Here is an 11954-nt window from a genome sequence, read left to right as displayed (position 1 = left end):
ATAACTAAGTCAAGTAAATCAATCAGGATAAATAAACAGCTTTGCTTAATTTTGTCTTCTGTTGTTTTTTGTAATTATAAAAAACCGGATAACTAATTAAATTAACTGAAACTTCGCGAGATAAAATTGTGTTCTTAAAACACACCCAACCGGGTGCTTACAGCATTTAGGATTTAGGATCAACTCACAGACTAAGCGGCGAAATAGTGGGTTCTGGAGAAAAAATTCATTACTTTTAGCTCAAAAGTTATGGATCACATTTACTATTTTTAGTCAGAGATATAACATTTGTGCTTCTTTTTTAATTACAAAAAACAACAGAAGACAAAATTAAACAAAATCAGCTTTTTATCTATCCTGATTGATTTACTTGACTTCGTCATGTCCAGGGTCCATTCTTACTTGGGGAAAGAATATTTTTATTTTTTTTGTAAGCCTTACTGCATTGCAACTCAGTATACGTTTTTTTTATTAAATATTGAATTGTAATCGGACCCGAAGTCGATTCCTATTAATAGTAATGCAGATTATATACGACCAGCATTGCAAGGCGACCATGCCTATGACAAAGTAATCCAGACTGTAAACCATTCTCTCCTGATTACACTGGCTTACAAATTTAAATCCAAGAAATCTTCCTTTATTTTCCGGTGCAGATTGACTTCCTGTTCCAAAAAATGACACTCCACATTTTTTGTATGGTACCATTTTTTTTTAAGCGTAAAGAAAGTTTTTCATCTGATTTCATACCAATTTTATATTTTGTCTCCAGTTAAGCTATTCCGGTCATCGATAGCTTATTTCACTATAAATAGATGATTCTTTAACTCATCCATATATGTTGTAAGGATAGGTTTCCTAATATAGAAGCTCGATAAAGTTTGAAAAAATTGCTAAAACTGAAGTTCCGACAACATAAATAATTTCTTAAAAAATACAAGCCAGTAAACCGAAAATAATTTTGTCATTTTACATTAAAAATTGAACATTTACGAATCTAACAATTTATTAATATTATATTTATTATAAATTAAATTAAATTATATTTATATTATAAATTCGCCATAAAGTCGAAAGCGTAATTTTTTGTGGGAAACACACATTGAAGCATATCTAAATGCTTGCAGTAAAGTAAACGATTATATTTGATTTTGGATTTATTCAATGACTACTGAAATTATTGTTTGACTTGGAAAATTTTCTGCGTGGCGATAGATTTATACCGCAGAAACATATACTGCCCAATTACTAGCTCATGTAGTTTTCGAGAGCTTGACGTTTATACGGACCGTCAGACTGACACGACTAGATCGACTCGATTAGCAATACTGATCAAATGTGAAAGGTATTTGTGCGGTACAGAGCCTTAGTGTAATGTAAACAAAAGGTCGAGGAACCCGAAGAAGATAATAAAGTCCTCCACCATGGCTTAAGTATTCTCTTTATTTGCATTATCTTTACATGTATAAAATTGTAAAGCATTATGCATTCTCAGTGTTATGCCTATATTATTATGTGTGAGAATATGTTTAAGTATTAAGTTTTGATTAACGTATATTGTCTGATCTATAGTAGAGTACGTTTTTAAATAGAATAATATGTTACGTAAGTAGAAATCTTTAATAGTATGTCAGAGTAAGACTGCTCTTTAAAAGTTTCTGTTGAATAAATGATAACTAGTTGGGTTCTATTTTATTTTCCCAGTTTCTCATCGCATACTCGTTCATTTCTAAAGTTGGCTTAACTTAGGCTAATCAATATTTGAACTGTAACATAAAGTGCTTTTGTGTTTCTGCTGAAATAAAACATAATCAGGCTGAGGTAGAGACAGCACGAAATTCAAATTTGCGGAGGGTCTGGAAACATTGGAGATAGTTCGGTAAAGACGAATTTCGAATAGTCGAAAAAATGTTGTAGTGTTCCTTTAAATACAGTAAGTTCTTTTTTGTTATTAGCAAAGACTAGAGTCAATTCTCATAATACTATTCGGTCATCATGCAGAACTTGTCGGCCATAAGGGTTAGCACCTTTTCCAGCTTGCTATGTCGGTCTTCGGACTTCGCAGTGGCCCCGGAACTGCCCCATAGGAACTTCACATGGAACTCGGTTCTAAAAGTGAAAAAAGAGTTAGAGCGGCAACCAAGGAGTGGATTCTGCAATATCACCGAAACGCATCTGCTAGAAGCTCATCCAGCCTGGGGCTGGCGTCCTCGAGAATGATCTTGGCATTCTTTCGATATAAGTCCAAGTTCTTTAGAAAGCCGCGCGAAGCGTCGAGGTGCTGAAAATTAATGGACATGCCGAAGTCGTCCGCCTTTGACTCCCAAGGAGTAATACATGTGTGGTACAGTGCTGGACGATCATCAATGTTCGAATGGTTTATGATGTCCATCACGGGCCGATCGATCAATAGCGCGTATAGAAGAACATGAGGAACGGTTGTGTTTGGGGCCTGAGGATTAGAGGCCTCGTTCATGGTGCTCAACGTGGGACGCAGCTTGGCCTCGAAGGTGAAGGCACTGTCCGTATACTGCTGCCTCAGGATGTGCCAGGCTTGGTCGAGCTTCTGAATCTGGATGTGAGAGCAAGAAAAGACACTTCGTTTTGAAAAAAATCTGTGATAATGGATCCATGGAAGCCACCTTCATTAGGAGATATTGTTTTAGAAAATTATTCGGCTTGTTAACAAATTTTAGCTGAAAGTTGGCTGATGAAAATAATCCATCAACTCGTAAAAAAATTTTGCAAACCTAACCATTGTTTTACAACATATTAGCAGAAATGTACATTTTCGGTAGATGACGCCACCTGAGGCCCGATAATTTCCTGGCGGCATATTTGTTTTGACATTGGTTAGCTGAGTAAAGGGTTTTATTAGTCGGGGCATTCGACTATACCCTTCATTCTTGATTTATTAAGTTGCCGAACTTAAAATAAAAGAAATTATAACTCTATAGCTCAGCTAATAAATAAACTTCAAACTAAATATTCCCCCACAAGACACTCGGGCTCTAGCTGGCGCCATCTGTGGAACTGGATTGCCAATCCTAGAAGTTCTGTCTGTCTCTTTAAATCAGATCACCACAGCGCTATTTAATAAGTATAGCATAGTGTTTTGCCGGCAGAGCAGCGGTAGAGGACTTAATAACTTCTAAAATAATATTTCGAGCTTAAAATTTTCGTGTTTGCCGGTAGGCACGACCGAACCACATACACACAGCCCAATAACTCAGGTCTAACAAGTCTCAGAGAGAAATGACAGACTTTCGCAATTCGTGGGCGTTAAGGTGGGCGTGTTAAATTACAATTCTCTAGCTTGTATTGTTTATGACGTCTTGACGTTTATATGGCAGACGGACATGGCTCGATCGAGTCGGCTATTCATCCTGATCAAGGATATATATACTTTATCGGATTGGAACGCTTCCTTCCTTATACTTTACGTTACTCTACGAGTAACTGGTGTAAAAATACCGAAATTAAAAAAAACTCGAATATATGATAGTTAAAGTTTTTCTTAACCTAAAAGTGTTCATTACAATTTGTTGTGTGCACTGCACCCAAAAAGATCTCACCTGTTGCATGCATAGCCCCAACATGATGGCACAGAACCCAAAAAGATTTCCCAGTGCAGTCTTAGTCTCCACGGCTATCTGAATCCATTTACTAAGTAGCTGGGCCCGGTCCAGATCCGTTTGACAGGTGAGTATAGTCACGGCCACCATTAGCTTGATGCACTGCGTCCGCTCGATAATGTCCTCGCGGAAGAGCTTTCCGTGGGGCAGTGTCAGCAGCTCAAGACCCGAGCAGCTCAGATAGTAGTCCTCCTCGTTGGATGGCTCCTCCAGAAACAGGCCAATGTCGATGCGGGTTATATGCTCCGCCAGCAGCTTTGGGCCCGTCTCTAAAAGCATCATCTTGAAGGTGTTGAGGGCATCGCCGTCCAGTGGCTTATTGTCCACAGATGGCAGTAGCAGAGTGACAAAGTTTTCAAAGTCGAACTTGCTTGCCTAAATTGAAAAAAGAATGATATTTTTTTGGTAACACACATACGTATTTTAAAGGTAAGTCAGCATAAAATTTTGAACTCTACTGACTCTTAGAAGTTAAAAAATAAAAATAAATAACATTTTTACAGATTGATACACCCAGAAAAAAGTAGAACAAATAATTTTAGTACGGACGTACTTGAAAATAGGCCGAAAAATTCTTAAATTTTTAGGACGAACGTGTACAGGATAAGTACGGATCATACTTGATAATAACATTTCAAAATGTTTTTTTAATACACAGAGAAAACGTTATTTTTCACTTTAACACTGCTTATAGTGTTTGTAAATAATACCAGAATTATTAAAAACAGTAAACTTTATTAAAAACTATTAATTTAACAAAAACACAAAGACTATTAATTAAAAACAAGAACATTTCGTTCTTAAAATGATTGGACTTTTTTTTAACAAAATAAGTTTGATGTTCTTTTTCCTTTACTTATCAGTTTATCATGTTCCCTGTCATTCTAAATTCATATGAAATCAATGAAAAAAAAGAAAAAGAAAAAAAAAACTTTTTAAGAAAAATTAAACTAAGAAACTTTTATACTTGCATAAAGAATTTGTCGTACTCAAAGCAATACCTTTCACACTTTCTTCAAGCACTTTTGAGTACTATGACTGATGACGTTTATTCTCAAATGTAGAGCTTCGGGATTGAATAATTTGTACTTGAACATTGCCTTTCATACTTGAATCAAAAAAGTTCGAATTTACTCTACTTTGGGCAACGTTCGTTCTTGATTTGACAGCGAAATTCTGGATTTTTTCTATGAGTATAATGACAGGTTTTGCATTAAGAGGAATTAAGTTAGCAATTTGCTAAAATTTAACCTGCGGGCGAAGATTTTGTTTTTCTAGAACTATGATTTGCTTGTGCTCTAATTATTTGTGAAATAGTCAAAAAATCCTATTTCTAATAAAATTGTAAATAAATATTGAATTCATAAGCCATTAAAGAATTTAAAGGCCGAAATATCAAAGCGCAACGACTTACCGTTCTCACTTCCTCTATGGCCATGGTGAAAAGCTCCTCCTCGGCGGCAAGGGCGTCAAATTCGGTGAAGCTCTTCAGCGTACCGTTGGAGACTGAGGTGGTCATGAATCGGGGATTCTTGATAATAACTCCCCGCTGTATGCTAGCCTCGCAGGCATCCCCGAGAACAGAGTCGCCGGAGCCGTTGCCCGAGTCGGATCCACTGGCCTGGTAGGCCAGGACCGCAGCCATGGGTTCCTTGCGCGGCTTGGGCGGCGGACTGGGCGGTTGAGAGTCGGCCGGCGAGTCCAGGCTGCAGTTCCTCGCCAGACTCGAGATCCGGGCCACCGCCTGCTGGCGCAGGGCCTGCGCCGCCGAGGTGTTGGCCCTGGGCAGTGAGTGGGTGGTGAACTTGCTCTCGAGGTGGTGCTCGCTCGTGGGGTTGCACCGGGCGATCGTCTGGAAGCGGACCATCCCGTGGCCGTGGCCATTCCCGTTCTCAGGCTCCTGCATCTGCAGGTGCTGCTGCTCCTGGAGCTTGTTGATGTTGCTCACCAGCATGGCCTGGGCAGGCGTGAGGCTCTGGGAGCGCTGCTGCTTCTTGCAAGGCAGTCGCGGTGGCGGAGGAACCTCTCGTCGAGCCCTTGGAGGAGAGCAGTGCGGACTGGCCGGGGATCTGGCCATGGGGGATGCCGATGCCTGTTGCTGCTGAGGATCGAAGCGAAAGGTTCCCCCATTGCTGGCCATCGGCGAGTTCAGAGGACTTAGACCCCTCAGCCCGGCCAGCATCTGGGTGTGCAGCTGGTTGCCCACGATCTTGTGGCCGTAGAAGGACAGCGGATAGGTGCGATTGCAGGGAAACTGGATGAGTGCCCCCGACGCCGACGAGATGGGCTTGCCGGATCCCACGTAGAAAGTTATTAGGTCGGGAACGGTGTCAAAGGCATCCTCTTCGAACTGGAACTGTACGCGTTCGTAAACTGTCTCCGGTTGTAGCACCAACTGAAATAAGAAATTTATTTATTTATTCTTAAAGCCAAGCCCGTCACCCCATTTTCAAGCACCGTAATTTAAAAAAATGGTTATCGAGGTTACAATAATGTTGGCAAATAACGCGAAAGCTGCGCTTCCTTACGTTACACAGCTCACAGAGAACGCAAAATAGTAATTAAAGAAAATAGATAATTAATAATATAGACAATCCCTCCAGTATAGTAGAACAGTATAGTCTGAGCATAAATCTTTAAGAAAAGGAAGCTGTATTTAGCCTTAATTTTTCTAAACTTCTGGCTGACTGTCCCAATAAAAGTCGGAACTTTCCAAACTAACGCTTCCTAACGTTCCTATCCATTGTAACACGATCTAATGAAGAATGCATTCATCAGATAGACGAAAGCGTCCCAAACTGTTTAGATTGAAGATATATAATTTTAGGGTGCATGATACAGACTTGCACTATTAGCGGCTACTTTGCACCCACCTTGTTGAGCACAAAGTGCAGAACGGCCGCCTTGCTCCGGCAGCTGAGCACGTAGTTGTCCGGCTGGGAGGCGCAGTCGCGGACTAGGAAGTCGCCCTCGCGCTGCACAATGTCCTCGGCTCGTTGGCGGGGCAGGGCTCCGTGGTACCAGGCGTGGGAACGGAGCTCTCGGGCGTCCAGACTAAGCTCCCACTCGAGCGCCTTCTTCAAGGCGATGGCCTCCTGGTGCTCGCCGGGATTGGGATTGGGATTGGAATTGGCGTTGGTCTGGGACTGGTCTTTAGATAGCGGCGTGGAGGCGGTGCTGCTGCCATAGCCCTCCATGTTGCCGCCCTCGATGGTCCAACTGGCACTGTTGCACTTGGACCGCGGTCTCAGTTCCTCGTATCTGTGGGAAGAGATAAATTCCCTTATTTTGGGTAATTTGATGGTAACAGAGGCCATTCCTCCCACAAGCGGCTTGAGGGAAATTCGCTCCCAAAGGATTTGGTCCTCGGTATATGGACAAGTATATGTGTGAAGTTCAAGTGCAAAAAATACAAACCGAGTTTTGGCAATAATGTTGTAAGAAAATAAACTATGCGCAAGCTACCGAAAAAACGATATATGAAATTATACAACTCATAAAAAGTGCATCTGGTGTTTAAGAAAACCTGTCCGCCTTTCTTATTACTCACCTGCTACGCCCATTTTGTTAGGAAAAACTTAGGAGAGGACACACCCTAACCCCTTTTCTTAGTATCTCTAGTACGGTACTAGGCGAACAATTTGTATACAAGTGGATCCATTTAAAAGTATCTAGAATTTGTTATCACGAATCTGTCTTTAAAATAAGATTTATATTAGATATCCAGCCCTATAGTGATGCAGTAGTCTGAACCCTTTGCCGCTCGAATCTGTTCTGAAAAGTCCACGGCAATGGCCTCGAGTGCGGTGTCCTTTTAGGGGTTGTTCACTGTTCTCTGTTCGCTACGCTACTCCGCGCAGTTTGTTTTGGGTTTTGTTTTTTGAAAGTTCTACAGCGCTTCGAGTCAGTTTATGGGAAATTCTAGGAGTTTGCGCAGACTGTATGTTATTGAAACATATGTTGTCGACGAGAAGGAAATCTTTAATGTGTGGTGGACGATGTCTGATATCGAAATCAACGCAAATTAAGGGGGTTTTTGAAGTCGCCATCCCAGAAATTTTCGCTAACATCAAATCGGATACAGAATGCAACAACACAAATATTTATATTAATCGTGGTATAAATCGTCTTAAAATTAAACAAAAACAAGAAAAGAAGCAAGCTTCCGCAAGCCGAAGTTCATATACGCAGCTATTGCAAAAAATAAATGCTCTTGAAAACATTTAAACTTTGAATTATTTGTTTAAAAACATTGAAGCTATGATGATTTCCAGCTCAATTATTCGATCGCTCCTATGACAGCTTTATGATAACGTTTTCTGATTTTAATAAAATTAAAAACAAAGTCAATTTAAGTTTTGGTTTTAAGAGGACATTTTTTGTAGCCTACTCTTCGGACAATCAAGGCTTATTTTATTGTGCAGCTTTCTGCCGATTACGAAACTAATTGAATAAAAAGAAAGTTTTTTTTGGTAAATTAAATAATAATCGCCACAAAATAGTATATCAGAAGTTTTTGGAGTTAAAGGGGCGATCGTCACTTCAATTTTACCTCGTCAAGAGGTGTTTGATATCAGAAGTTTTTGTTTTCAAAACTTGGTAACAATAAAAGAGTAGTAAGACCATGAGTCGTTCCTTGTCACTTGTCTATTGAAAATACATAGCACACAGTTCTAACAATGCTTGGAAATTGTACAGCACTGTTTCATCTAAAATGACCGATGCGGGTGTCAACAATAAAATTGTTGGCAGTTGTACAAAAGTATTGATCATTGGAGCAGATTAATCTACGAAGCAGTTTACTGTTGACAATAGTTAGATATTATTCATTTCTGAGTAAGCAGAAATATTTAAATAGTTCTAACAGCTCAAAAGAAATGTGAAAGATTAATAAAAATCGATCGACGGACGGTTAAAATAACCAAGTCGTATATATAAATACTCCTTTTCCTGTTTGTAAAAATATATGTAAATCTCTTTAATTGTAAATGTGTAATGCCGTTTCCTCATTGTATTTTTTATAAATAAAGAAAACTCCTACTACTACTACATTGAAAAAACCGAAGAATACAGTTCCGACCCCTGATCATAGAAAAATTATTTTTGTCTATAACACCCTTGCATATTTTTTCATTTTTCTTATAAAAGCTGTAATAAAAATTTTAAAATTGGCTTGGCATAGACTTTTGGGCATGCAAATAAGCATAAATAAAGAAATAAACAAACATGCTTATTATAAGGATCTGAAATATGTTGAATTTTATAACGCTGAATAGCTATCTAAAGCGAATTTTTAGAGAAAAGTGTGTTATATATCAAAAGTTGCGTAATCTCTATACTCTATCTATACTGGCGTTTTCAAAAAAATCACTAAAATGTGAACACGAAAACTAAATTTTGGCTATAATTCCTTAATTTTTTTACTTGAAGAAATTATGCCAAGGAAACGAAAATTACTCCACAAACTACCTTTCTTACAATACCAAAAAAAAATACCTCTTAATGAGATAAAAAAAGTCTTTAAGAGGATTTTTTTTTTGTATCAGAAGTCTTTGTTTGAAATATTGTTAAAGCACATAATGTTATTACCATTTTTTACAAAAAAAAACTTTTGCTATACTTCAATTTAATATCAATCATATTAGTTTGCTTAAATTATTTTTGTATAGCATTTTCCTCATCAAATTAATGGTGCTTATTTTTAGGAAGAAATTCTTGCTTAATAACTTTAAAAATCATTCATGCTGCAACATTTTTTTTTACCAATATAGTAAAGAGTGAAACAAAAATTGGATTTGATAACTTTCTAAAATTTAAAAAAAAAATTATTTTTTAACTATTTTATTTAGACCAATTTTGTAAAAGCAACGTAATTAGCATTTGGCAATTATTTTTAATGACATATTTTACTTGTCCATAGCTTCACTAGTTTAATGAAGCCGAGCAAGGGTTAGCTATTTTAAGCGATTCCCCGCTAAAAAAAAATAGTTTTTAAAAAAGTCGAAGAACAACTTTTTTTGTAACGACTTGCCCATCACATGAAAATTTATTCCAGAATTCTAAAACAAGTCAATTTTTGAAACTGACAGTAAACAGTAAATTTTCATTTAGAAATATATCCAACGAAATGAATAACTTTTGAACGGAGCATCGGATCCAAGCTAATTGGGTGGCATTATACGAGTATTTTCAACAAAATTAAAACTGTGCTAAAAAAGTGGAATATTTATAATGTCACTTTCAGCGCCCTTTCTCCTGAACAAATTATTTTCGTAAAGTATAATTTTCCTTGCTATGCAATCCTTATTCATTTAACGATACCTTTCGATTGGTGTATTACTCGTTACCATCAGATCACCACAGCAGATTTTCAATTCTGCGGCTTTATATAGTAGTCTCCTTTGCACGCGCTCTTTTGTGCAGCGTCACTACATGTACTATCGTCTTTAGTGATATGCTATGCTATTCTATTAACAATATGCTATATTAAGATCGGACTATTCTTTGCTGATTTAAAAATTTTCAAAATCGAGGTACTATTTTAGAAGTTATAGGGTTATTAAGTCCTCTGCCGTTATTCGACCGCTGCTCTGCCGGTAATCGCTTCAAGAGAGAGACAGAGTAAAAGAACTGTTAGCGGGATGCGGGGGTGCTGCACGCTCATAGCTTCTAGTTTTGGCTACGCTGTTCGACAGATGGCGCCACCTAATCCTCGATTGCTTTAGTCAGGAATATTTAAGTAGAAGTCTGTTGGCTGAGTAATGCGTATGATATAGTCGGGAAACTCGACTATAGCTTTCTTTCTCGTTTATTTTGGATAATCGATTTTAATTTCATTAAAATGCCCAAGGATCGCATAAAAATCGGAATATTGTTGTTTTTTAGGAATATTTAAATTTTAGAAAGAGCTGCGATGGGTTTATAAACTTTGGCCTCTTTTCTTGGTTTTTTTTCTTTTGTGATTGTTCTAGTGGGGGCTATATGATAAGTCGTCCGAATTTAACAAAACTAAAACTGTAATTCTGTTTTATATAACTTTTTTCTATTTGTTAACAGCGAAGTTATTAATATTAAGTTAGTTTTTTCCGATTTTTCATATGGGAGATATATGATATATATTTACCCTTTGCAAGGGTAAACTTGGCAATTGGATAGAGGCATATTGTCACACAAAAGATCATATTGATAGTTTCCAAAATTTCGCTGTTATGCTACTATAGGTGTCAATTTGAGGGTAAGTTCGACCAAGAATATGTGTAGATATACTCCTTATAGGGTCGCAAGGCTCACTGCGTCCAAAACTATAATACACTGTGCAAAAGTATACAAGCAAGCAGGTTTTTCAAATAAAACTCATAACCGTGTATACTTGATCATCAAACTCTAGAACGGATGACAATTTTGGCCACCCGAATTTTCGCACGTATACAATGCATTCTTTTCATATCAACTATTGTCTATACACATTGTGTAAAATTTAAATTCGCACTTACACTGTGGAAGTTTCATCGATGGTGAGTTGCTTAAGAATCTTTCCGCTTTTGGTGATAATCACGCCGGGTCCGTTATCGCGACTTCCCGCCATAATTGGGGAACTCCCGCCTAGATTAACTAGCGGACAGGAGTTCTTCCGCCGCCAAACTACTTGCGGGGCACTGCTTACAGCTATAACAGATATATCTCTTTGGGGGAATTAGATTACAGATATCTCTGCACTTGACTTGCCTTCCAAATTCATAGATTGGCGTCGCTTCGCTCGGACTCCCAGCAGACTGTTGAGCATCGTCTGGCGGTGGCCACCGCGCACTCCACGTTGCTTGAGCTCCTTATCTGTTATGTCCACCACGTCGTCCACGAAGCTGAACTCCTGAAGGTTTCCTGGCAAGCACGATATTAGATCTCAGTTGGAATCTGCTCACTAGTCAAACCTTCGTACTGCTGCAGCTCTAGGAGATCCAGCCATTCAGTAATGCTCATCCTAGAGTTGTGAACCATGACGGACAAATCTTCGCGACGGTGCAGAGCGCTCGAGTACCGAAAGCTCTTCAACATGCCTTCGAAACGGTTACGAAATAGGCCATAATGATTCAAGTGACAAGGAATCTATCACTCACTGCTTCTCCGGTTCGGCACATTGCGGGCCTCAGACGGTCGGGCTTGCATGTTCCCCATAATGCCAAATGCCAGCAATCCTCTTCAGTTCTACGCACAGATCCAAACGACCAACTGAAAACTAAAACTCAACCGCGCGCTGCGCTTTTGGGAAAGCAACTGAACTTGAGCAAATGTATCTCAAGAGAACTTTAACTGCGTACAAAT

General features: G+C 38.7%; 1 protein-coding gene across 2 annotated transcripts; it reads right to left on the bottom strand.

The window, feature by feature from the left end:
• Positions 1 to 1425: 1425 nt before the first annotated feature.
• Positions 1426 to 11914, bottom strand: LOC108148310 (breast cancer anti-estrogen resistance protein 3 homolog). 2 transcript variants are annotated; one of them, XM_017275300.2, is made up of 9 exons: positions 11750 to 11914; positions 11564 to 11689; positions 11361 to 11513; positions 11129 to 11300; positions 6509 to 6896; positions 5050 to 6030; positions 3576 to 4010; positions 2166 to 2572; positions 1426 to 2109 (listed from the first exon to the last, which is right to left on the bottom strand). In XM_017275300.2, exons 1-9 carry the CDS (start codon positions 11805 to 11807, stop codon positions 1983 to 1985), a joined length of 2847 nt encoding a protein of 948 aa, XP_017130789.1. In that variant the 5' UTR covers positions 11808 to 11914; the 3' UTR covers positions 1426 to 1982. The 2 variants fall into 2 exon arrangements, with proteins under 2 accessions (XP_017130789.1, XP_017130798.1); XM_017275309.2 differs by lacking the exons at positions 11129 to 11300; positions 11361 to 11513; positions 11564 to 11689; positions 11750 to 11914 and adding an exon at positions 7186 to 7494.
• Positions 11915 to 11954: the final 40 nt, after the last annotated feature.

This window comes from Drosophila elegans, unplaced genomic scaffold (assembly GCF_018152505.1).
Source record: "Drosophila elegans isolate 14027-0461.03 unplaced genomic scaffold, ASM1815250v1 contig_397, whole genome shotgun sequence".
Lineage (NCBI taxonomy): Eukaryota > Metazoa > Arthropoda > Insecta > Diptera > Drosophilidae > Drosophila > Drosophila elegans.
This window is presented reverse-complemented; position numbering and strand designations above follow the sequence as displayed.

Bases quoted from the DNA above. Each gene is read 5' to 3' on its own strand.
- LOC108148310 (XM_017275300.2), bottom strand. From the start codon at position 11,807: ATGGGGAACATGCAAGCCCGACCGTCTGAGGCCCGCAATGTGCCGAAC. The intron at 11,301-11,360 runs GCAAGTCAAGTG...TATCTGTTATAG, and splicing joins CCAATCTATGAATTTGGAAG to CTGTAAGCAGTGCCCCGCAA. The intron at 4,011-5,049 runs GTAAGTCGTTGC...TTTTCAATTTAG, and splicing joins CCATAGAGGAAGTGAGAACG to GCAAGCAAGTTCGACTTTGA.